This window comes from Brachyhypopomus gauderio, unplaced genomic scaffold, assembly GCF_052324685.1.
Source record: "Brachyhypopomus gauderio isolate BG-103 unplaced genomic scaffold, BGAUD_0.2 sc65, whole genome shotgun sequence".
Taxonomy (NCBI): Eukaryota; Metazoa; Chordata; class Actinopteri; order Gymnotiformes; family Hypopomidae; genus Brachyhypopomus; species Brachyhypopomus gauderio.
In genome coordinates, this window is record NW_027506886.1 from 175,001 (window position 1) to 200,679 (window position 25,679).

General features: G+C 42.4%; 2 protein-coding genes across 6 annotated transcripts in view; both read right to left on the reverse strand.

Moving 5' to 3' along the window:
• The window catches only part of LOC143490298 (synaptobrevin homolog YKT6-like), an 11,545-nt gene extending 660 nt beyond the window's left edge, over window positions 1-10,885 (reverse strand). Inside the window, exons 1-12 of one of the 4 annotated variants that reach the window (XM_076988947.1) lie at window positions 10,769-10,885; window positions 10,353-10,469; window positions 10,079-10,161; window positions 9,875-9,975; window positions 9,606-9,710; window positions 9,433-9,498; window positions 9,144-9,245; window positions 7,053-8,928; window positions 4,413-4,461; window positions 4,258-4,326; window positions 208-295; window positions 1-78 (exon numbers count right to left, since the gene is read on the reverse strand). The exon at window positions 1-78 is cut by the window's left edge and continues 660 nt beyond it. In XM_076988947.1, coding sequence (XP_076845062.1) covers window positions 8,893-8,928; window positions 9,144-9,245; window positions 9,433-9,498; window positions 9,606-9,710; window positions 9,875-9,975; window positions 10,079-10,161; window positions 10,353-10,456 — 597 coding nt within the window. In that variant the 5' untranslated portion in view covers window positions 10,457-10,469; window positions 10,769-10,885 and the 3' untranslated portion in view covers window positions 1-78; window positions 208-295; window positions 4,258-4,326; window positions 4,413-4,461; window positions 7,053-8,892. Of the gene's footprint in view, window positions 79-207; window positions 296-2,569; window positions 2,742-4,257; window positions 4,327-4,412; window positions 4,462-7,052; window positions 8,929-9,143; window positions 9,246-9,432; window positions 9,499-9,605; window positions 9,711-9,874; window positions 9,976-10,078; window positions 10,162-10,352; window positions 10,724-10,768 lie in introns of those variants that run through there. The other 3 variants (XM_076988950.1, XM_076988946.1, XM_076988951.1) reach the window with 3 other exon arrangements.
• Window positions 10,886-11,251: 366 nt separating this feature from the next.
• gck (glucokinase (hexokinase 4)) overlaps window positions 11,252-25,679 on the reverse strand; it is a 37,726-nt gene continuing 23,298 nt past the window's right edge. Inside the window, exons 1-10 of one of the 2 annotated variants that reach the window (XM_076989097.1) lie at window positions 24,659-25,298; window positions 16,490-16,652; window positions 15,086-15,240; window positions 14,832-14,951; window positions 14,601-14,696; window positions 14,391-14,490; window positions 13,897-14,080; window positions 12,536-12,691; window positions 12,056-12,289; window positions 11,252-11,873 (exon numbers count right to left, since the gene is read on the reverse strand). In XM_076989097.1, coding sequence (XP_076845212.1) covers window positions 11,726-11,873; window positions 12,056-12,289; window positions 12,536-12,691; window positions 13,897-14,080; window positions 14,391-14,490; window positions 14,601-14,696; window positions 14,832-14,951; window positions 15,086-15,240; window positions 16,490-16,652; window positions 24,659-24,703 — 1,401 coding nt within the window. In that variant the 5' untranslated portion in view covers window positions 24,704-25,298 and the 3' untranslated portion in view covers window positions 11,252-11,725. Of the gene's footprint in view, window positions 11,874-12,055; window positions 12,290-12,535; window positions 12,692-13,896; window positions 14,081-14,390; window positions 14,491-14,600; window positions 14,697-14,831; window positions 14,952-15,085; window positions 15,241-16,489; window positions 16,653-24,658; window positions 25,299-25,679 lie in introns of those variants that run through there. The other variant, XM_076989098.1, reaches the window with a different exon arrangement.

The following is a 25,679-nucleotide window of genomic DNA, read 5'->3' on the forward strand; positions in this document are numbered from 1 at the left end:
ACGATATCAACCAGAATTAAAGCATCCACGCATCAGACTGCTCTCCGGATACTCTTCAGACTCCGTGTCTTTTTACCCCTGGGAGAGGGAGGGAGGGAGGGAGGGAGAGAGGGAGAGAGGGAGAGAGAGAGAGAGATAGAGAGATGCTTCACACAGCCGACACACACAGAAAAGAGGAGGTAGGAAAGACGTCTCTTCTTTCCTCACCTTTTACTTGGTGGGGAGACCATACACTTCCACAGCACTGTGTACAGGGCCAGCAGGAAGACTATGAACAGTGCAGCAGCTATTAAACCTGAGGTTACACACACACACACACACACACACACACACACACACACACACACACACACACACACACACACACACACACACACACACACACACACACACACGATCACACTTCGTAATCCACAACAAACCTCCACCATTGCATCATCTCGAGGCTTACAGCATTGCACAAACAACTCAACCTTACAGAGAGGTTTAGCAGAGGTAGAAAGCACTCAGGTGTTGCACTGGGTCTCGACCTATAGCAACAACACCAACACCAAACAACACCTGTACCATTCTTAACAGGCATTGCGGGTAACTGCTTTGACATGTCGCAGATTCAGGCTGCAGGATACTTTATAGAAGTGAACAAGCTAGGCTGTTTCCCATCGGCTAGGGTGTGACTTCATAACAGATGAGATTATTTGTTTATCTTTTAGATGTGCAGCATTTTTTCCAGACACATGCAGACACATGCATAGATAAAGAGGTCAAGAGCAGAAGCTGAGGGAGAGATCTGCACACAGCGGAGCCATCTGCCACTGCTAGACCCCAGAGTCCCTTCCTATTCCCACAGCACTCCTCCCCTCCTCCCCAGAGTCCCTTCCTATTCCCACAGCACCAACTCTCCTCCCCTCTCCACAACTCCCCTCGTCTCCCCTCTCCAACTGTCCTCACCCCGCCACAACTCTCCTCTCCTCTCCACAACTCCCCTCGTCTCCCCTCTCCAACTGTCCTCACCCCGCCACAACTCTCCTCTCCTCTCCCTCAATCTCTTTTCTCCCCCTGCTTACAGACCTCAAGTTGAACTCCCAGCCTAGAAGCCAGTTAGGGAGAAGATTAGGGAGAAGGTGTGTGGACCTTCTCACGGTATTCCCACTGACGGAGCAGCGATCTCATTTAATGCATCTGCTTGAACATGTGTAAAGACGCGGTGCAGTGTGGATCATGCATACACGTGTCTCCAAGACAGGTTGCCCTGAGCTACTGCAATCCCACACATGGCAGCTCAATAAGCAGCACCTGCTGAACTGGTATGATCGAGCCCCACTCCACACCAGACAATGTCAGGTAATGTTTTCTTCTTTTTTTTTCAGAGCCTTGTTGCTACAACAGTGGTTCAACTGAATATTTCATGGCAAAGTAGGCCAACTTCACACCAGCAACTCTAAATGTTTCCAGTCCCCAAAATAACAGAACCAGATCTCCTAGACAAAGACTCGACGTAACTCACACAACCAGTGGCTGAGATAATGACTTTAGTCATTGTCATTAAAAGCCACAAGCAGTTTTATGAACTAAACTAGACCATTCACTGCCCCCAGCACGGCACACACACCAAGTTTAAAGCTCAAAACCAGATCACTCAAGGTTTATGTTTATTTTTTATTTTTATTTTGCAGGGACAACAACATATTGTCTAAATGTCAGAGCTGGGGTTTAGCTACCTACATGTAGCAAGGTTTTTAGTTTTACTATTTTAAGTGGCTCTGATGGAAGAAAAGCTATTTTCAAAACATAAATCTTTTCCAATAACTTAGCTATACATTTTTCCTCAAGTACTGTGTAGCATGTGTGCTGTATTTTTACTAGTTAACTAATTAACTTTCTAGCTAAATAACTAATTAACAAACTGATGGTAACTATTATAGATGCAATGTCACATCAAAAACAAAATGTGATGTCTTTTTAATCCAATTCACTACAAAAACACATGTGAGTCTTCAATCTACTTTAAACAATGTTATTCTTTATTTGTGTTAAATGTATTGTTGCTTCATTAAGTAGCTTTAACAGTCACCGGCCACGTTATTAGGTACACCTGTCCAACTGCTCATTAACACAAATGTCAAATCAGCCAATCACATGGCAGCAATTCAATGCATTTAGGCATGTAGACATGGCCAATAAAATCTGCTGCAGTTCAAACTGAGCATCAGAATAGGGAAGAAAGATGATTTAAGTGACTTTGAACGTGGCATGTTTGTTGGGGCCAGACAGGCTGGTCTGAGTATTTCAGAAACTGCTGATCTATTGGGATTTTCTCACACAACCATCTCTGGGGTTTACAGAGAATGGTCCGAAAAAGAGAAAATGTCCAGTGAGCGGCAGTTCTGTGGGTGCACTGAGGTCAGAGGAGAATGGCCAGAGTGGTTCGAGCTGATAGAACGGCAACAGTAAATCAAATAACCAATCGTTACAACTGAGGCATGCAGAAGAGCATCTCTGAATGCACAACTGGCACACTTTGGGCACATTAGTATCAAATGAGCATTGTGTCAATGCCACAGCCTACCTGAGTATTGTTGCTGACCACGTCCATCCCTTTATGACCATAGTGTACCTATCTTCTGATGGATACTTCCATGTCATAATGCGTGAATCATCTCAGACTGGTTTCTTGAACACAAGCGTTCACTCTACTCGAATGGCCTCCACAGTCACCAGATCTCAATCCAATAGAGCACCTTTGGGATGTGGTGGAACGGGAGATTCACATCATGGATGTGCAGCTGAGAAATCTGTAGCAACTGCTTGATGGTATCATGTCAATATGGACCAGACTCTCTGAGGAATGTTTCCAGTACCTTGTTGAATGCCATGAAGGATTAAGGCAGTTCTGAAGGCAAAATGGGTCCAACCCGTACTAGCAAGGTGTACCTAATAAAGTGGCCGGTGAGTGCATAATGTGTAAGCCATATTATAATTCTAATATTTATAGTTATTGATAATGTGTTTACATTTATTTATAATGCAATGTATTTAATGTAGCTAAGAGAATAGCTTGGCTGCATTTTAGTTACTTTTAATACTGAGTCCTTAATGGTTTGTAAAGCTGTTTGAAAGTAAACTCCCTACTGCTGCTAACCTGGGGCACTGTAGGTGGGGAAACGTTACAATAATTCTTAGCTTCTCTCCCTATTTTATGGGACACCTGCTGCTAACTGTAGAGGAAACCAGGCAAGATGAGGTTGAGCGGGACCTGTGACCCTCCGCACACGCTAGGATTCCAACTTCTCTAGAGCTCATTTTGAAAGAAAAGGAAACAAAGAGTAAACAGCCACTCCGTTCACATGACAAGCCATGTTGTTTCTTTCTGATCACTTCAGATTTACTTCAGATGGTTCACATTTCTCACTGCAGGTGAGCTGAGCTGTAACGTGAATGCATCTGTGCTCCAAAACAGGGCACGAAAATGCGTTTTGATACATTTTTGCACAACAAATAAATTCAAATATGATTTGCCCACACAACCCACAGCCCTGAAAAATCTGATTAGTTTCACATTAAGACAAAAAAAAATCTGATTTCAGTCACTTCGAGAGACAGGTAGAAAGATAGATGAAGACAAAGGAAAATAGACTTCTCACGAAAAAGTCTTATCACATTCACAGTTAACAGATAAAGAGGAAGATAGAGGGATGGAAGATAGAAGGATAGTGAAATAGAAATCTATCAGTCACTGAAAGATGCAGTTCAGATATAAAGATATGCAGTCACTAGAGTACAATCACTACACCAGATCACCTACGTACTGGAGCAGATCACCTACAGTGAAGACTACCACTTTCACAGCATACACAACACTTACGGATCCTGGAACAGCCGTGTATGTACATATGTGGTATTAGTGGGTGAGGAAGGACTGTAATGATAGTGCTATTGGCTTACATAGGGGTTTATGTGGTATAATCTCACAGTGTTTGTGTAGAGGTGTTTCATTAAAAGTTAACCTGATATAATCCCACTATGTTTCTGTAGAGGGGCCTCAGTGAGAGTTTACCTGGTATAATCCCACTATGTTTCTGTAGAGGGGCCTCAGTGAGAGTTTACCTGGTATAATCCCACTATGTTTCTGTAGAGGGGCCTCAGTGAGAGTTTACCTGGTATAATCCCACTACGTTTCTGTAGAGGGGCCTCAGTGAGAGTTTACCTGGTATAATCCCACTACGTTTCTGTAGAGGGGCCTCAGTGAGAGTTTACCTGGTATAATCCCACTACGTTTCTGTAGAGGGGCCTCAGTGAGAGGTGATGGAGACACCACTGTTGAACCTGGAGAGAGAACCAACCCCTGAAGTTACAGGAGATAGACATGCTCACTCAAACATCAGAGGGGTGTTAGGAGTGTGAACGCTTACCATTTCTGTGGGAGGTAAGGGGGAGCCATGCAGGGACAGGAAGCACAACCTGTGAAGCACAATGACAGAGAACATAACCACACTGTAAAAAACAGAACTTAAAATTGCTCGCCTTACTATGATTTTTAGTTTGGCTGAGCCAAAAATAATTAATTGCACCATAAACAATAACAAAGTAATTGGACCAGCTTACTTTATTGAGTTTCTTGTTAAAAGTTGATCTGACCTTACAACCTGCATTGTCAAAATATACAAATTGTAGTTGAACCCTAGTTAAGGCCAGGCCAACTCCTCTGCGCATACTCAATTTGACTCCTTAGTTAAGAACGGGGCGGGGTTTGCGATTGGACTCCAGACATCTTGAAATGGATTTCACCTGCGGCAAGCAGCGACCTACGCTACACTGTAAAAACGAAAAAGTTGAGAAAACTCAAAATTTCAAGGCAACTTACTGCACTCGATTTTTGAGTTTTGATCCCAACTCAAACTCTTAAGTTTTTAAGAAATTCACTCACAGTTGAGCCAACTTATTATTTCTTGTTCCAAACGTCCAAATGTGAGTATTTTGGTTGAAATACTACCTTTGTTGCAGAAAGGTATAATAAACGTGTTAATTGAACCGTTTTGTCATTTGTCTTATATGACCCAACTTCAGTTAGCTGTTCTTAGTATTGAATTTAGAGATTTATGTACATGTGAAATATACATTATCTGAACAAGATATTGTAGCGTCTGGCCAATGGGGGGGTGCCAGAGGGTGACGTCATTACCCATGAGCCCTTGCGGCTCCGGCCCTATTATGCGTATTATGTGGTGTTTATGTCTGTATAGTGTTATTAATGATTATTAATTGTGTGTTATTAGTTAAGTCACCCCGGTGCATTTTTTTAATGTACATGTGCATTATCAGAGTTCCCCCTCCATGTATGTGTAACGTTGCCGTCTTCATGACCTCCCCCTGTGTTTCACGTGCAATGGCAAGCTATTTGCAGGTTTCAAGTTTGATCTGATTGTGCCTGTGAGTGCCAATTTCCTTACGAGATGAAAATAAAACATCTGTTCTTGACAAGAATGGGCTTTGTCTGTGGCCTCTTTCTTCCGCACCATGCCATAATATAATAAGTTGGCACAGCTTAAAAAAATTTGGAACTCTTGGTATGTAAAACTTACATTTTAAGGTTTGTATACATGGGCAAGATAAATTATCCGAACAAGATATAATAAGTTAGCAAAACATTTGGAATTATTTGTAGGCAATACTTAAAATCTGAAGTTTATATACCTGTGAAAAATAAATTGGAACAAGAAATAATAAGTTGGCTCAACTGTGAGTGAATTTCTTAAAAACTTAAGAGTTTGAGTTGGGATCAAAACTCAAAAATCGAGTGCAGTAAGTTGCCTTGAAATTTTACGTTTTCTCAACTTTTTCTTTTTTACAGTGCAATCACAGGTCAGAGAGGAGCAAAACCACCAATCACAGGTCAGAGAGGGGCAAAATCACCAATCACAGGTCAGGGAGGCATAAAATCACCAATCACAGATCAGAGAGGGGCAAAGTTACCACAGGTCAGAGGGGGCAAAATCATCAATCACAGATCAGGGAGGCATAAAATCACCAATCACAGATCAGAGAGGGGCAAAGTTACCACAGGTCAGAGGGGGCAAAATCATCAATCACAGGTCAGGGAGGCATAAAATTACCAATCACAGGTCAGAGAGGGGCAAAGATACCACAGGTCAGAGGGGGCAAAATCATCAATCACAGGTCAGAGAGGGGCAAAATCACCAATCACAGGTCAGGGAGGCATAAAATCACCAATCACGAGTCAGAGAGGGGCAAAATCACCAATCACAGGTCACAGAAACACCAGCACAAGCTCACTGTGTCATTAAGTTGACAGCAGAGTTACAGGCAGGCCAGTCAGAACAGGAGCCCATGGATTGTTCCTCATAACACAAATGCTTTCACGGGGTGTTTCCCTTCCTGATGGGGGGAGGAGCTAAGCCAAGGACAGAGTTTTCAACACAGATTTCAAGATTACAGCCTTTTACACTGCAGCTCGAAGTACAGTCTTTAAGCTTAGACCAAAGTAAAATTCTACCACAAAACTCTGATAGTGTTTTTTTGTTTTGTTTTATTTCCCTCAGATCCACGTTTCCAGTTGAGTGGAATGAACGCATATGACTATATGAACTGTCGAACTAGCTGTCGCTTTGGACACCACGGATATTGATAGAACTGAGTTCAGAGCCTGGGGGAAGAGAAGACAGGAGATTTATCGCGATAAGAAAGGATGGCCATTACTGTAAGTTCCCAAAACATGCTGAGGAAAGGAAACTAAAGAAGAATCAAAACACGACTAAAACCGAGAAACCTGAATGGCGTTTCTCAGAGCTAGGTGTATAGAGATCTCATAAATGAGTAATACATATATTCATGAATATTTGCAAATATACTTTAGGACAGCGTGGGATACTGTTTTACTCAGACGTCTGGAATAGTAAATCCAGTAATACTGTATCAGCCTGCAGTTACTTTTCCCAGTTTAACGTGGTCAGCGCATCCCTGACCCGTTCAGTCTGACGTCTCAAACGCAAACGTGGCGCACGTCCCTCTCCAACACCCGGCGTTGCTTTTACCTGCGATTCGTTGCCGTCCCGTAGTTCCTCGAGGACTGTGCCGTTTCTCACCTCCGGCCACATATTCGTGATGTTTCGCACAGCCTATCTTCCCGTTGTCATCTCCAGGGCCCCCTTTAGAAGGACGAGCCTTTAGCCGGCGGCTTACATGCCCTACATATAGTAAACAGTAATGGTGCGTCCGGGGAGCGCGTAAACTATTGGGTGGATGAGATGAGCGACAGCGCCACCGGGGTGGGCGTGTCCTGAGCATGTCCTGGGCGTGTCCTGAGCAGGTCCTGGGCGTGTCCCGGACGTGTGTAGTGTGCAGTCACCTTGGTTTTTGATTACAAAACAATGCAAATGAAACAGACTAGTTTGTGAACAGGTATATGTAACCAGGACCAGTTGAAAACAGAATAAAATATGCAGACATCAGATAAAATCTCTTTAATCAGGTTTTCCGCGAGTGGTATAATTTTGTTTCGTTTGTAACAATTATGACCCAACAAAACTGAAAAAAACACGACATCGGGAGGTCTTAATACTACGAGACATAACCGGAAAACTGCATGGTCATATTAAGGCAGTGTGAGTTAAACTATTAACAGCACTGTAAACACAAACAAGTTTACTTAATCAAGTGTTAACAGAAAAGCATTCATCTCTGCAAGAAATCATTGGAGGCTGATAGCCTAGAGAGGCAAAAGAACAAATAAATCAGAATAAATGCGCACACACACACACACACACACACACACACACACACACACACACACACACACACACACACACACACACACACACACAAGACCTTTCTGTAATATCTCATCTGCCCAGTTCCACTCACACGCACCATTAAACTTACTCAAACCATTATTAATTTAATCATGGCCAACATGCCAACATCAAAACTGAAACAAACACTACATCGGGAGGTCTTAATACTACAAAACATAACCGGAAAATGTATTTGTGCACGTTATGTTCCTGTTTACTATCGTGGGACACTCTAATCACTTTAATTGTATAATCAACCGCACATTCAGGAAAAAGGGAAGTGAATAACAAGAAAAGAAGAAACATACATTTAGTCAAGCCAGATCACTTAAACCTCTCCAGCATGGTCAGATTAAGGCAATGCAAGTTACACTATTAACAGCACTGTAAACACAAACTACAGTTTACTTAATCTAGTGTAAACAGAAAAGCATTGCTCTCTGCAAGAAATCATTGAAGGCTGATACAGGAAAAAGCAAAAACGAGGCAAAAGAACAAATAAATAAACCAAAAACACTGAAAACAGTAAAGAAATCAGTAGTGCAATAATAGTAGTGCGTGATCAAATTTCTCCAGTAGACAGAGATCATGTTTTGATCAATGTGGTTATCCCTGCCCCAACACACACACACACACACACACACACAAACACAAGCACACACCCAAACACACTCTATGAACCCTTATAGCAGCTTATCAGGAACTTCCTGTGAAGTTACTCCAGCATATTTTGGAATCTGGCTGTAAACTTTACTCATCATCAAACAATCTGGACGGCTGCCAATATAATCCACATCCATATTCATAAATAACTTGAAAGGTTTCCTGATCTCAGATCAGTGTGCTTCTCTCTATAGCTATGAGAGAGTCCCCAGTGTGACTCTGTGTTTTGCCAATGTACAACTGTAGCTAAGCAAACATTTTAGATTTTAGTTTTACCAGAGTGAATGAAATAATTTCAAACACTGATTCAAGACACAAACAAACCAAGCAACCAACCAAACAAACAGTAATCCTTACAGTAGGAATATGTTGATGGATGCGTTGATGCAAAAAATCTTCAGCTGATCTTTGAAACACATCACATCATTTTGCAGCAACTGTTGTGCTTTCGAGCCTGAAAGGAAGTTCAAACAACATACATGGATATATGAGCTACGTCCATGTTAAGATAGGAAGTCAAATGCTTCAAATGATGGTAATCTGCATTATGACACAGCAGCTAAATTGTTAAATTAGATTTGTCTGAACCCTAAACGTTAACGGAGATTTGAGGTGAAGGTTCAAAATAGGCCTGTGCATGTCCTTCCCTGCAGAGTACAGGAATCTTACGGTTTTGTAAAAGGTTTTGGAGGTTTGTCCTAAATCCTCTGACTTCTGCACCAAGTCATCCAACTTTTCTCCTCTCTGCAGCAACGAATCCATGGTGTTGTGCTGTCGCGGACACACAAAACAGTACACACATGACACATACAGCGTTGTGTTCATCTATTACCTCAAAACAGCAAACCATGCATCTCAGAGTGAATTCCAACTGCCCCCATTGAGCTACAAATCAAAACTGCCTCAAACAACATGTTTTGCTTTATGAGTTTAGTGAATAAGCAATAAAATATCTCACCAAAATAATCTTTGTCTCATCAACTTCTGCCTGAAGTCTAGTTATTGCATCCGCTTCTCTGGGGTTCTGTAAATGAAGTCAGACAGTCACAACAAACACGGACCTCATCCTGTTTCAACATTAACTAAAGGGTAATGCCTTCCATTTGTGTGTCTGTGTGTGTTACAAATAACCTGGTATTTGCTGAGATACTCATCTAGCAGAGGGAATCGGATGCTGTCTGGAGTTCCGGTTGACCACTCACGGTCATCCACCTGTCTGGAGAACTCGTCCAACACCTTATAGCAAATTATGAAAATGAAAACAGCTGTAAACTATGCTCACATGAATGTCTTATACCTGTCTTTATCTACATCACCCTGAGAACACAGGTGCAGTGCTTCTGCAAATACAATACTAAAATTAGTATGCAAAACTCTTCACATATGTTTGTGTTACACACCTTGTCAAGGAGAGAAAAACACACACGCTGTGGGTACTCGCTATCGGCTATGAGCACAGCAGAAAGACCATCATCACGTATGTGCACATGACACATATAGTCTAATAAAGAACATACACACAGACAAACAGATGCACACAATGAGTCTGCATTTAAGAAAATCCACTGTAGTTATGCATAGCAGGAAGAATCTCCCACGCTCACCTTTCTCTTTAACTGAGGATCGATTCCCAAGCACAGAGCGCTCAACAATAAGGGCACCGGTGAATGCCATGAACTCTTGTATGCTGTCACACCCACCCACCCACACACACACACACAAACACACAAACGCTAAAAGTCAACATGAACAGTTTGCTGTCAGTATAGAGGAAGGATATATATATATATATATATATATATATATATATATATATATATATATATATATATATATATATATATATATATATATATATATATATATATATAGTCTTACCTGGATCTTTGAAAATAGCTGAATGAGGATAATTCGTAGGCAGCTTTAAGAAGATTGACTTTGGCATGTCCTTTGTACAGGACGCTCAGACTAAACAACTTCATTGTGATAGTGCACCTGTGAAATTAAGGAGTAAAACTTATGGTAAAATGCTGTTTCATTAAAACAGGAGGCAAGATAACTAACGAATGAGAGTGGGGATGGACGTTAACTACAGACAAGCAGGTCACACTGCTGGGTTTGACGTTTCCCTCACTTCCCTGCGCTGTAATTTCCTGTTTTGCCCCATTCACTTCCTCAAGACAGATCGCAACATATCGCGTCGTCAGCCTATTTAGTGTAGAAATACGCTAGCTAGCCGCCTTCCTTTCTTATCTGAGAATCTTGAAGCGCTCGTTCAAGTAATGGACACTCACCTGTCTGAAAATAATACTGGGTGGGAACGACTAATTATCAACGTCCATAACGAAACTCGACTCCTTTTCCCTTTGCACCTGACAGACGCCCAGATCACTATGGTAACAGTCCGCGTATCAAAGTGGTCCGGGTGGAAGTGATTTTAATGCAATGAGTGCCTACCCTCCTGGAGTCGCTCTACTCGATAACAAACAGTACGATCGAGCTTCGGATGTAGTTCACGAACAAACAACCGGCATATCTTCCAATAATTCATCATATAAACATAGGAGGAACTTTAGACACAATTTTTCACCGTGTGATTAATTGAACTGAGAACCCCCCCCCCGTATTTCAAAGCGCACTGTAAGCCAACTCACTTTATTTACATTACTTAAGAATTGCTTCATTGGAATACAGAGAATTAAGATTGGCTCTCTACAGAATACAAACACATTTTAAACTAAAATAAATAAATGTAGTAAACAGTTCATAAGTATCAGGTATGCTGTTGCCTGCACTCTAACCTACTTGTCAAGATAGTAGGAGTTCGCATAATACATTAAGACAATGTATAAAACACAAAAGCAACATCTACAATGTTGTACTTCATAAAAGAACACCCAGAATATTTTTCCTTTAAGGAAAATCCCGTTATTACTAATTTAGACATGTACATGCATATAATTATTAACAACCTATGCATGTAGAGCATAGACATCCGAAAGTATACACAGAAGACAGATTTGGCATGTCAAACATGTACAACAGCGTACGTCGTGTGGTGAACACTTAAGAGCCAAAATATTGGCGATGCCATGCCACCCACACTGAAAACCTCCATTATGGAGACAGAAGTTCAGTTGTATGCTAAGGGAGGCTTCGAAAGCCGCTCCAAGCGAACGACGGGCGTCTTCGCATTGTGCAGTGATCCTGGAGCTCCACCTATCGGTCGGAGCGGTCCATTACAGCGGTTATTACGGCGTTATCATGCGAGCAGCCATCTTGCAGGCCACCGCCGATATGAGCGCGGCTCCTCGGCCACTCCCTTCTTCTGATTGGATGAAGGTGATGTCACAGTTTGGCGTCAGCTCTCGTACAATTTTGTGAAAGCGCTCTTTGAATCTGAAAGGAGAGATCTGGAAATCAGTACTGGATCCAGGATTTATAACTTATACAACTGTCTACAGGAATTTGAATTACATAATTATATATGCTATGTGCGTTTAGGCATTGGTTAACACATCTATTATCCCTCCATCCTCACTCATTACTCCACCGTGGAGTCTCCTCATGAGTCTCCTCACCGTGGGTGGAGCTTGTAGACGGAGCCGTCCACGCCCACCGTGATCTTCATCTCCTCCTGGCAGCGGCGCTTTCTCATGAGGTTGAGGACGCCGGCTAGCCCCGCCCCACACATGTGAGCGGCACGTGTGGACACGCTCTCGCAGGCCAAACGGACAATGTCACAGTCCAGCTCAGACGGCAGGACGCCCAGGGAACTCAGGATGTTATAGATCTGCTTCCTGTCTCCTGTGTCACTGAACGAAGATGAAAAAGGCCGTATTATTGAAGTGCTGTACACAATAAGAACTTTCTGTTGGTAATATCAGCACTGTTTGTGCTCTTATTAAAGAAAAAAAATGTGATTATTAGGGTATCAGTGTTGAATAATAGAAATCTGTAGCACTGCTGGGTAACAGGAATCTATAGTAATGTTTACTAATAGCAATCTATAGTTCATTTGGAAAGTTTTTTTTTATAATGAATGAATGAGCTTCACCAACCTTTCGATCTGGGACACAAATCGAGTCTCGAAGCTGCCGCGTGTTTTTAGCGTGTCTGACGCCTCCCCGTTAAAGAGCAGCCCCTCGTTAAGTAGCTTCAGCAGGACGAGACGAACCAGCTCACCCATGTACTTCCCACCAATCATCTTCTCATACCTGAGGACGCAGGATGGAGGCAGAGACCAGTAGGTGTCGTGGGTCAACGGAGATCAAAATAAATTCTTGCCTGACCCATTACAAAGCATCTCAACAACCACTATGGCATCTGATGGAAGGTTATTATGGTGACACAACATAGCTTGAACACTTCTTGCTCTAAAAGTTTTTGTAAAGTTCTTTCTTTTAATAATTCCGTGAGTGTGGTGTATATGAAATATTGAACATGAGAGACAATGGTGGGTTTATTGATCGTGTGGTCTTCACTGGCACAGTCAGGTACAGTGTCTCACAGAGGCTGGAAAGTAGGAGGTGTTAAATCAACCCTTATGGAGTTAAACTCACTTCCACACTGTTAAATCTACTCCACTTTAACTCTGTAGGAGTTAATAACACAAGTGATTTTAACTGCACACTGTAAACAACCATTAAGCCAGCCACATCACTAATGATGTGGGGAGACGGACATTAATCTCTCTGCGCGTGACGCAGTTATGACGCGCCAGCAGCCCAGACCCATGCTGCTCGCAGAAAAACAACCCGGTCGCCTGGCAACCGCACAAGGGCCCCCGCTCAGCCTCGGGGTCGGCCGTGGGACGGACAACGTGAGCAGACGCGGGGTGACATGGGAATTTCGCCTTCCTCCCCATTCACAAGAAACACAGCGAAAACCAACGAACCATCAGCTCTTGCTGACACGGCAACTGGCATCAGAGGTCCAGCCATTTCGAGGAAACGCTGTGTTTGCGCTGTAATACGGAGAAGGCTGATGGGAATGTGCATGACACAGCTTGCATTAAGGTTAAAGGTCATATAAACTGCACTAAAGTGACAACCATGTCCACTGATACCAAGCGCACCAAGCAACAGACTGGCTTCATACACAGCAAAGGCAGCATGTCTTTGGTGGGCTGGAGTCTACTACAAGTAATATAAGTAGTAATGTCCCTCTCAAACACACCTGCCAAACCTGCTCATTAAGGTCACGAGAGCAGGAGAAACCAAACTGGGCTGAAGTCCTGTGTTACAGGCCTGAAATGGGCCCTCCAGACACAAACAAAGGCCCAAATCCCCCAAATTCTCAGCATGTTAATACTGAGATAACGAAATAAATGAAGACAAAGATTCTGATCTTTGAACAGTTCCGATTACTCTTTTTTTAACGTATTGAACAGCATTTGCTGTTTTGTTGGAGAGCAACTCACAGCTGTTTTCCGGGGTTCAGTGACATCTCGTCCACAACGCGGTCATATTCCAGACGGAAGTCTTCCAGCTCTCCGTTCCCGCCAAAAGCGCCCCACTCTGTGTTCACACACATCCTGCCCTCTTCCCCCTCCACCAGCTCCACTGTACACATTTCCTCCATATAACACGCATTACACCCTGTGCCTGATTGAGAGACAGAGAGAGAGAGAGAGAGAGAGAGAGAGAGAAGCTTCAGTGGAACTTCTAGACCATTTGAACTGAAGAGGCCAGAATGAGACTGAGGCCACTAGACACGTAACAGACATCAAAACAGTCCGTCTTAACAGTCCGTCTTGGATTTATTTTCTGCTTCAGTCATCAAGATATTCCATGGCCCTGTTGTAAAATTTATGTGTGCTATAAAGTATTTAAACAGATGTGTATGTGTGTACACATGAATGAGTGTGTGTGTGTGTGTGTGTGTGTGTGTTTGAGGATAATGCATTCTTCTTACCCACTATCATGCCAACCTCACAGCTACGGTCTTCATAGTAACAGGAAATCATAGTTGCCACTGTGTCATTCACCATGGCGACCACATCCATCTCAAAGTCCTAAAGAGGGAGTTTTAATTATTATTTTAATCATTTAGCAGTATAGTGATGTCATTATCAGTAAAAGGCACCTTCATCACATCCCTGTAAAGAGTCCCTGTATTACTGACCCCCCTCCTTCTGATAGCATCTCGGAGCAGACCCACAACATTGTTGCCTTCAGCTCCAGATGCCTTGAAACCTTTTGTCCAATTCAACAGAATTCCCTATGAGAAACACACAGAGAATGACACGGTATAAACCACACATGAAAGTCATCCTACATGCAAAATATTGTTCATGTGTGAGGCCAAAGGTCAGCGGGTCAGCATGACTCCTAGCCTGGGCGAGTGGGAGCTGACCTTATCCAGGTCTTCGTGACGGACCGGGAAAGAGAAGGTGAACCCCAGAGGGAGTTTCTTGTGTTTGATGCCATGTTTGTCCAGGAAGTCCGATATGCACTCAGCGATGTAGTCAAAAAGCTGAAAAGAAGAAAGAAAGAGTCAGAAGAGAAAGAACATCACGCACTCCCTGTCCTCCAGCAGGGCCACGGGGGTCCGGCTGCCCACACTGGGTCGCCCCAAGCGGGCTCTACTGAGACACACTTCATTCATACCATCTCAGCAGTGCCGGTCATGGCGTCCTCAGGGATGGAGTACATACGGTGCTTCGTCTCCACCTTCCAGCCCCTCTCCTCATCCTCCCCCACCTTCACCAGCATCACACGGAAGTTGGTGCCACCCAGGTCCAAAGCCAGGAAGTCTCCCACCTCTGCACACAGGGTACAGGTCTGACAATAAACGCCACTTCCACACCAGTGGACACTTTCACAGACACACGGTAAACCCCACACACACCCATAAACAATCAAACAATACTTATCAGTCTTATATTCACATTATAGTTTTTCCAGTGCGGTAAGATAAAAGTGGATGAATATGCTTCATGTCTTTCACTTGTGCCATTAATATCTTTTAATCTTAATTTAAAAACATATATATGCAAGTAATTTCATAGACTTTTCACTGAGTCTACTCCTAATTTCTAAATAATTTTCTAATTTTCACACTTTAAATAAATAAACTGTAGACCTGATGAACAGAAGCTAATGTATGTAAGCAGCTTTCTAGGAGAGAGGTCATTCAGGCAGATTTTCTCCCAAACGTCAGTTACTCTGTAACTGCAAATTATGTAATGTCAACAGGAGTCACCTGTTCCTGATCCCTGAGCACGTGAGGCGTTATGACAGAGCTACCCTGTTCCTGACCCACGTGAGGCGTTATGACAGAGCTACCCTGTTCCTGACCCACGTGAGGCGTTATGACAGTGCTACCCTGTTCCTGACCCACGTGAGGCGTTATGACAGAGCTACCCTGTTCCTGACCCACGTGAGGCGTTATGACAGAGCTACCCTGTTCCTGACCCACGTGAGGCGTTATGACAGAGCTACCCTGTTCCTGACCCACGTGAGGCGTTATGACAGTGCTACCCTGTTCCTGACCCACGTGAGGCATTATGACAGAGCTACCCTGTTCCTGACCCACGTGAGGTGTTATGACAGAGCTACCCTGTTCCTGACCCACGTGAGGCGTTATGACAGAGCTACCCTGTTCCTGACCCACGTGAGGCGTTATGACAGAGCTACCCTGTTCCTGACCCACGTGAGGAGGTATGACAGAGCGACAATATGCTGTTCTAGTCTTCAATAAGCATCATTACATGCAATGTACAAGTAACCTGCATCAAACACTTTGAATTTAAAATCAGGCCAACATCCAACATTAAAGAGGCAACATTGTTCAGACATAAATATTATCTTATGCTCTAATTAATTGTATTTTTGTATGATAATATCTAAATAATATCCAGCAGTTGTAAGTCAAGGTGGCCCGACTGGCTTAATTTTAAACTTCAACAAGACTGGCATGAGTGAATATGTTAAATGAAAATTGTGATGGTCAAAGCCACTTGGCCAGTTTGTGATTATTCAGTTGATACATGAGTAACATGGGTCACTCACCGGACCCTTCAGGGGTGGAGCGGACGTAGGTGGGCAGCATTTTCACACTGGCCCCCTCGTGCGTCTCCAGCCGGAGTCCCCGGTCCATCTCCTGCTGCATACGATTCATCACCTCCTTCAGCTCCTCCTTGGTCAACAGAAGCTCAGAGAGGATTTGGTCCACCTATATGGAATGGGGAGGGAGAAAAAGAGAGAGAGAGATAGAGAAAGAGTGAGATGGAGAGAGAGAACGAAAGAGAGGGAGTGAGACAGAGAGAGAGAGAGAGACATACAAGATCTCAGTGACATAATTCATATACTAAATTAATACAAAAGCATTCTATAATGTGCTCACTGCTTCATGCTGGGAGTACAATAATGTAGCGTACAAACATCATCCTCATCGTTACTGCGTTCTTAAGCAGCATTAGCGTGGCGTGGCGCCTGTCGCTAGTCACCCGTCACCTGTGTGGCACCTGTCATCAGACACCTGTCACCTGTGTAGCACCTGTCACCAGACACCGATCACCTGTGTGGCACCTGTCGCTAGTCACCCGTCACCAGTCAGCCGAGCCCAGCAGTGGGCCGAACATTTGGGTTCCTCACCATTAGTGCCCTCTCCAGCAGGGACGTGTAAGAGCACGGCATCCTCATCATCTGTTCACGGATGGAGGTGAGACACGGCATCTTCCAGAGCACTTGTGAGCAAAGGTGTGTGTGAGAGAGCGAGGTGTGGAGTTAGCGAGTTGGGGTGTGTGTGTGCGTTTATGTGTGAGGCTCCTATAGACGCTCTGCTCTTTTTATGCCTAAGAGAAGGATGGGCGGTCCAGGTGTGTGGTGCTCTGTGTACACACACAATCCTCCCTCCTCCCTCTGTACACACACGCACACACACACACACACACACACACACACACACACACACACACACACACACACACACACACACACACATCGCCTGATCCATCAGCTTGAGAGTCAATAGCTTGCTGTTACATCTTAAAGATTACCTTGAGCTTAGAAGCAATTTAAAGAAATGGATCACATTTCAGTTGCAGCGGCTTGTGTGTTCTGTACAACTCGGACTTCACAAAAAGTACACTGAAAAAAATAAAGCATTGGCTCAATATAATAAAATTGAATTAATCAATCACACGAATTTTTTTTTATTGAATCAGTCAAAAAAATTAAATTAATTTAGTCATGAATTAAGTTTTTTGGATTGAGTCAATGAAAAAAAATTCGTGTGATTGATTAATTCAATTGTATTACATTGAGCCAATGCTTTATTTTTTTCAGTGTACAAATAAAACAGTGTGATTTGTAAAACGGCACAGAGTTAATACCTATAACAAGAATGAACAGTGCCCTCAGGTATTCTGCTGTAGCAAAAAACTTACTAACTGCCTTTTTAATCATAGCATTGCAATGCACAGTAACACTGAAACTTCTGCTAGTTTGACCCACTACCTCATTGTAAAACTAGCTTGGCAAATGTTCAGGTGTTTGTCAAGGACAAGGGTAAAATGGGTTTAGGTTAAATATAGAAATGCTTTACACTAAACTTAAAACACTTTCTAAATTTAGAAGACTCTGTTTGCATGGACAGAGTTGCAGCATAGCCAGTGTTGTAACTACACTGAAGGATAAAGTCCAACCTCTCCGCCTGCCTGAAAAAAAAACACTGGACAATACAACTAATTCTGTACAGGACATTATACATGAGAATAGGGCACAATCCATAGAAATGTTAAAATAAAGAGGAATTATATGAACCAGATGAACTAGAGGCAACCTTAGGACAATTTGAGATGATTAAATTCAGTTTCAAGCATCTCCCAGCACCTCTGTTTTAGATGAACTGTTTGTAGAATGTTTGGTATCATGTTTCATCCGATAGGAATAAACTAAAATCAGTTCTGAGTTTATATAAAAATATATTATTTTTGTTGTGTTTAAGTCAACAGAACATTAACTAGACCAAACAGAGGTCCTTCAATGGGACAGAGGTACTAATTATCATATAAACATATCTCTTTGGTTAAACATAGCTAGTTTTCTCTTCTCTTCCTATTTCTCCCTCCCAGTTTACTAACAATCCGCTAGTTGTGGCTTCGCTAAGGATTTGGGTACAACTTCGAAAAATGTTGGATTTTACCAGAGCCTCAACACTTAGCCCCATATGCAACAATCATCTATTTAAGCCGGCATCTCTGGATTCTAAATTTCATGTATGGGAAAGGTTAGGATTAGGCACATTCAGAGATCTCTATGAGAGTGAATTCTGTAACTTTGATACATTGTCCTTTGGCCTCCCTAGGACTGATTTGTTTCGTTTCTTTCAAGTTCGTCACTGTGCAGAGGCTCTTTTCCCAATGTTTCCAAATTGTCCTTCTACTCTTCCCTGGGAAGATTTCTTTTCTTCTCCAACAGAGACAGGTGCCATTTCTATTTCAACTTTATATAGTAAGATCCTCTCCCTGAGCAAAACGACTCATTCAGATGCGAAAGTTAAATGGGAAAGGGAGCTGGGTTTTGAGTTTCGAGATGATTGGTAGGAGGAGGCCCTTGGTAGAATTAATTCTTCATCATCATGTAAAAGACTGAACCTAATGCAGTTAAAGGTAGTACACAGAGGGTATATGTGCAATGCTAGATTAGCCCAAATTTATCCAGAAACGGAATCTAACTGCCCTCGGTGTGGAGGAGAGGAAGCAACACTTTATCATATGTTTTGGTCATGCCGCAAACTGGAGAAATATTGGGACTTTGTGCGCTCATCTCTCTCTACAGTGTTTAAAAAACAATTGAATCTGGGCCCTTAACTAGCAATCTTCAGTGTTGCCACGGACAAAACAACATGGAGTTCTCGAGAGTTGGACAGTATAGCATTCACACTACTGCTTGCAAAAAGGCGAATTCTCATTAGCTGGAAGTCCTGTTTTTCTCCATCCTATTCACTTTGGCTTAAAGATGTCATGTTCTTTCTACACCTGGAAAAAATTAAATTTAGTCTTAGAGGCTCAACAGAAAATTTTCATAGGTGCTGGTCGCCTTTCATAACATTCTTCAAATCCTTGCAACGGCTTCCGGCTAAGGATATGTAAGACTGACTAACTAAAGCAACCTCCATGTTCTCTTATCCTTTTACCTTACTCCCCCTCCCCTTCTTTTTATTTTTTATTTTTATTTTTTATTTTATTTTATCTTTTTTTTTGTTTTTGTCTTGGTTTTCCGTGTGTTGATATATGTTAGTATGGGCATGTATGTGTACATATAATGTATATTTTATATATATTATATATAATAACTACTATAAATAAATAAAATTTTAAAAAAAATAATAATAAAAAAAATATATATAAACATATCTCAGATATGAAACAAATTGATTTAGAGCTACATCCACCTGGATTGTTTTATTTTTATTTTATATAAGATAAAATCAGACATGTATAATGCACCCTGACTTCAGGTGCTCTTACACTGGGAGAATCTACACTGTGAAACTGAAAGAGAGGCTGATCATTGGAAACATAAAAAAAAAATCATTAATTATTATTATTTTTTTATTTTTATTTTTTTTACTTGCAATGTCTTATAAACCAAGCTATAAGTAGCCCAGTGAAAGAAACTATTTTCTATACCTTATAGATTTTCTATACCTGAGCATTTTTCAATTTGGGTTGTTTCTTTCAAGATTCAACCAGTGTGTCAGAGGGGAAAGAAGTTTTCCCAGGGCCTGTTTTGTACCGGTGCCTGGTGTGTGGTGATTTATCCCATCTGTGTGCCACTGGATGAGGTGCCTCTGTGGCAGAACACAGAGGTGACTCAGAGGTCAGAGGTGATAGCACTCCTGGGTAGAAGCCTGGAGAAAGCATCATTCACATACTGTACTCTCTCTCTCGTTCCCTCTCTCCATCATTCTCTTTCTTTCATTCTCTCTCCATCCTCTCTGTCATTCTCCTTCTTCTTCCTCCTTGCTCTCCTTCCCACTCTCTTGCCATTCTTCTTTCTTCTACTTCCCTCTCTCTCCATCCTTTTCTTCTTCCCTCTCTCCATCCCTCTCTTTCTTCTTCCCTTTCTCTCCATCATTCTCTTTCTTCTTCCCACTATCCATGTCCTTTCTTCTTCTTCCCTCTCTCTCTCTCCATTCTTTTCTTCTTCCCGCTCTCTCCATCCTTCTCTTTCTTCTTCCCTCTGTCCATATCCTTTCTTCTTCTTCCCTCTCTCCATCCCTCTCTTTCTTTTTCCCTTTCTCTCCATCTTTCTCTTTCTTCTTTCCTCTCTCCATGTCCTTTCTTCTTCTACCCTCTCTCCAATCCCTCTTTCTTCTTCCTTCTCTCTCCATCCTTCTTTCTTCTTCTCTCTCTCCATGTCCTTTCTTCTTCCTCCTTCTCTCTCCTTCCCTCTCTTCGGCTCAATCTGCTATCTCCACGTAAGTTGAACCTTACTCTACTCACACTGATGACAGGCGGGCTGGTGCTGGTCTTCTGCTGAAAGATCTGAAGATCAATACAGTCTCATGACTCTCTGCTGAATTTCTAGCATTAGCCATGGTCATGGCCAGATGCAATGTGAGCTATTATTAGCTCAGTCAAGCTGACCACTGGGCCAAATCAATAGAGATATTCAGAATGTCAGTCAAATCAAACACCACCTTGGTGTCATAACCTCAGGGTCTCACATATGACTGTGTTTCACCATGCATTCTGAAAACAGCATATAAAAGATAGCTAAAAAATCTTATTCTGAAATTTTACAGCATAAGAAAATAGATTGCAGGCCTGTTTAGAGGAGGGCATGTGTAGAGATCTGGAGACAACAGCTTTAGCTGGACATTGAGCTGAACCATGAAGAGTGGATGGAAATAAAGCTCTGTGAGCTGTTTTCCACACAAACATTAACCTTTATTTGGGGTCAAAACTCCACTTTATCAATAAATGGAGCACCATCTTTAGATGAAACACATTGTTATTATTTAAACAATAAATAAGTTCGCTTGTGATAATATCATAATTTTTACACAAGAATACCTTTGCGTTTACATTAGATATCACATTTGTGTTACATCTAATGCTGCTTCTCACATAAAGCAAGAATGACTGAATTCAAGTGACATAACTGTAAAATGTCACTGATGTAAAGCAATAGTGGAACTGGTGATGCCTGAATGTAAAACGTACATTCAGTATTACATGAAGTATTACATCATGTCTACTCACTATTTACCATTAATTAAAAAAATTTCTTAATTGCTTTAACCCCAACTCGAAATTCTCAACACTGAACAGGGCTAAATGAAATACTGAATGATAATAAACCTTTTTCTGCACAAAGCAATTATTTTCTGTACACTTTCATCAACTGACTGATTAAAATCTTTGCGAGACTACAAATATCCAACAGTAAACTGGATGGAAACTTTGCATCAGTCTAAGATTAACTAATCCAGCTTGTTCTAATGTCCCCACAAATGAGAGAACGCAGACGGTTTATCAGCACTGTGGTCTTATCACAAAGCACTCCTGCTCTGCTCCCTTAATCTAGATCTCAGAGGGCTTCATGGCCTGCTAAATCACTTCTGATGGAACAGGTTATTTAAATCATCACGTGTCTTTACAAACTGGGCAGGTTCCAGCAAGCCACTGCTCCTCATGTTTGACCTCTGAACTTGGGCAGATGAAGACCCTGTGTGTGTGCCTGGAACATCACTGTAAGAAAACTGGGATCACTATCCACTTACAAACCAACAGTGAGCATTTGCACAAGTCTCTCTGTCTCAGCTAGAGAAAGTGAAGAGCCATTTTGTTTTAAAGACACAGTTAGTAAGTTCAGTCAGCCCCCCTGTAATAATCCATTTCTCCACCGAGTCCAGTCCAGTCCTCACTATCACCATCTGCACGTCATTTCTCCTCCTATTTCCTACTTCGATCATGCGTCCCTAATGTGACGTGTTTTTCAGTCTCCTTAAAAGTAGCTGCTGTCTCTTTTGATCTCTAGATTTTTGAGAACTACAGGCCAGTCTCCAATCTTCCTTGGTTTTTTTCTGTCTCCACAAGCTCTTGTAGTCTGATGTTCTCACACCGCCTTGGTGAGCGCTCCTTTGTGGCCTCCTTCTGGCAGCTGATGTTCTTCTATTCCTCCACTCCAGCTCTCCCTCTGGTATTTCCAGTCATCACATTCCTCCATCTTATCTCTGCTCACTCCTGATACAGCTTTCCAGGGGTTTAGGTCCTCACTGAAACACTTAACAGTATTGGTAAGAGACATCTTGGACTGCCCCAGTTAGTCCAGTCTTAAATCGTCTTCTCTATTTAGTTTACACGCTCCTTTCTCTGTCAAATCATCCTTCAGCAATGCCTTGTTTTTAATCATCATGCCATCAACCCTGAGGGGTCACATCAACACCAAACCCATTTCTCTCGTTGGCTGTTAAAATATCCAATTTAATCAATATCAAACCTTCTCAAACTGTCAGTAGTCTCACTGTTTTGCCACTGCCCCATGCTCAGAGTCAGAGATGCAGAAACACTCCTGCGTACTCATCCAAGCTCTCATCATCTCATCATCTCATCATCTCATCATCTCATCAGCTCTCATCTGTATGATTCCCACTTCACCAGCCTCCATATCAAACCCATAAACATGGTACAGTGTATTCAAAATTACGGCTTTCTGGCTTTCACTGACACCAAATGTTTATAGCATATTGCTCACATCTTATATCAGTCTTTACATTAGCTGCATATTGATGTACAAATACAACTCAAATTACAGCTCACAACTCAGTGTGTGCTGCATGGTCTAGTGGTCTAGGACCCCCCCCCCCCCCTTCCCATTTCAGCACTTTCATCCATACATCTCCTCACATACTCAGGTCCTGTGGTGCAGGATTATGACAGGATTAGCTGCTCCTCATTGTAGATGTCCTAGTATGGATTTGATTTCGGAGTCTTATAATTGCTATCTCTACCATCAATCTGCACTTTATCACCCATGAAGACAAAGTGTTTTGAAAATTGACTTTAAAAATCTCAAACGGCACTCTTATTGACAAAAGACTATTTTAGTGCCACTCCAAACTGTGGTCAGGTACAGTGTATTTGCTTTCTTTATCCTTAAAATGTGTCTAGAATGTAGTTCACGTTCCACCTGTTGCAATTTGATTTGCATGGGTGGATTCACAAACCAAGATTAGGGATATAACACACCGCGGAAGAGCTTTGAATACTCCCAGGACCACAGCGGCCTCGGTAACTGTGAAAGATTAGCCTGACTCTGAACCTCTGTAGAGTCTGTGGTGTCATTCGGTCATGATGGGCACCTGGGCAGGAAGATCCTTGGTCAAGGAGGTGAGGAAGAACGGTCACCCTAAGAACTCCCACAATCCTGTGCAGAGACGCAAAACCTGTTGGATGAACAACCATCTCTGCAGCACTCTATTAATCAGGCGCTTGTTGAAGAAGATGCAGTAAATGGCGTATGACAGTAAACATGATGTTCGATGAAGTAGGGAAAAGACTCGCATGACCAGGCCAACGCCATCCCAGTGAACACATGCTGGTGCCAGCATCACACGTTACAGGGGTGCTTCTCAAGGGGGGGGGGGGGGCAACTGAAGGATGGAGGCAGCGCAACACAGGAACATACATGAAGAAAACCTCCCCAGAGCAATAAAATCAAATAAAAACAATGATCAAATCAAGAGTTCTTGGCTGACGGCATGTGTTTCATGTGTCAGTGTTTTACACTCAAAGTCTCATTGGTTAAATATTGTAACCAATGGATGAACTTCAATCTGCTGAGCTGATCTCTGATAGGAACACTGGTTCTGAGGTAAGTTCCTGAGGAAACCAGCTTTCTAAGAACAAAGCTTGTATAGTGTAGTGTAGTGTTTTAGTAATGAAAGCAGTGTTGATTTTCATTACAAAAGACAGATCCAGAGTCAAAAGTATGTAAAAGCATAATTTTTATGCTTTTACACACTTTTTTTTTACAATTTAATGACGTCAGGCAAGGCGGACCACATTTTTGTAGGGGTGCTTTAGGGGTTTTCCAAGATCTTTGGTTAACAAATAAATTTCAGTTAAGCGTGGTTGGCATAACCAAACAAGCAGTGTGGTTGTAACTGCGTTGGGTTTCTCCAGGTAGGTATAACCATATCAATCACGCTGAAATCGAGTTTACCTTGGTCATGGTGGAAGGGTCCATCACACATTTTCTGCCAGTCATTTGAACAACGGTCGATGGGGCAGCTTCCGACCTTCCTTGGGATTCTTTCCGTATTCCTCATAGATTATGACTGCTTCAGTTCCAAGTTTCACCTGACTGCTTATTTGTCTTTAGCTGTGGTTTGGTGACCCACGTACTGCCCATGATAGCACTGCTGGCCCAGTGTTAAAGACCTCCCTCACCTCATCTTTACCTCTCGTGCCTAATTTGATTCTCCTTGTTGCATTGGTTATCCATGTGTAAAATCCAATTTGTGCACGAATTTCAGTTTCCACGTCCCACAGAACTTTAAGCCTGTGGTTCTCGTCCCTTGTGTTCTAAGCACGCATCTTCAGTGAAGACACTCTTGGGTCGATCCTGTAACGAGCAGGTTAGCCACAAACACTGATGACAGCACTCCCGAGTTTTCTGAATGGTTGTCCATTCAACAAAATCAATATTTGGATGAAAGGACTTGTGCGTATCTGGATTCGTTTTTAAACGTTTTCCTTTTAATAACCCTTTGCATGGTGTGCCGCTTGATACTCCGTTGTCGGACTTCTCAAAAAACAGAAGCGTATCAGTGTTTCATTCATAAACTTTCTCTCTTGGTAACCATGGCAACCCAAAGTACCCTTTCTACCAGTTTCGTCGAAAGCTCCTCACACCTGTTGCCAGCCGAGCGCATACAGCGCGCAGGTGCCGCTCTCTTAGCCTCAGGCCAACCCCGTCGCCATGGACGTCTCTAAAATTTGCGAGCCTGATATGGAAAACACTTAGCTTGCTCTGATGTACATGCCCAGCTGGAATTGTTTAATGGGGCAAAATTACCAAGGAAACCAGTAAAGGACCGTGGCTCTTGGTTGTTAATAATGAATGACATCCTGTAGACCTATCATGGACTGTTTCTAATGTAGAGAAGCTAGTAATCTTCCATAAAAGGGGCTTTGGGGGTTAAATAAACCTTCACCTTTTCCTTGTCCAACTGCATTAAATT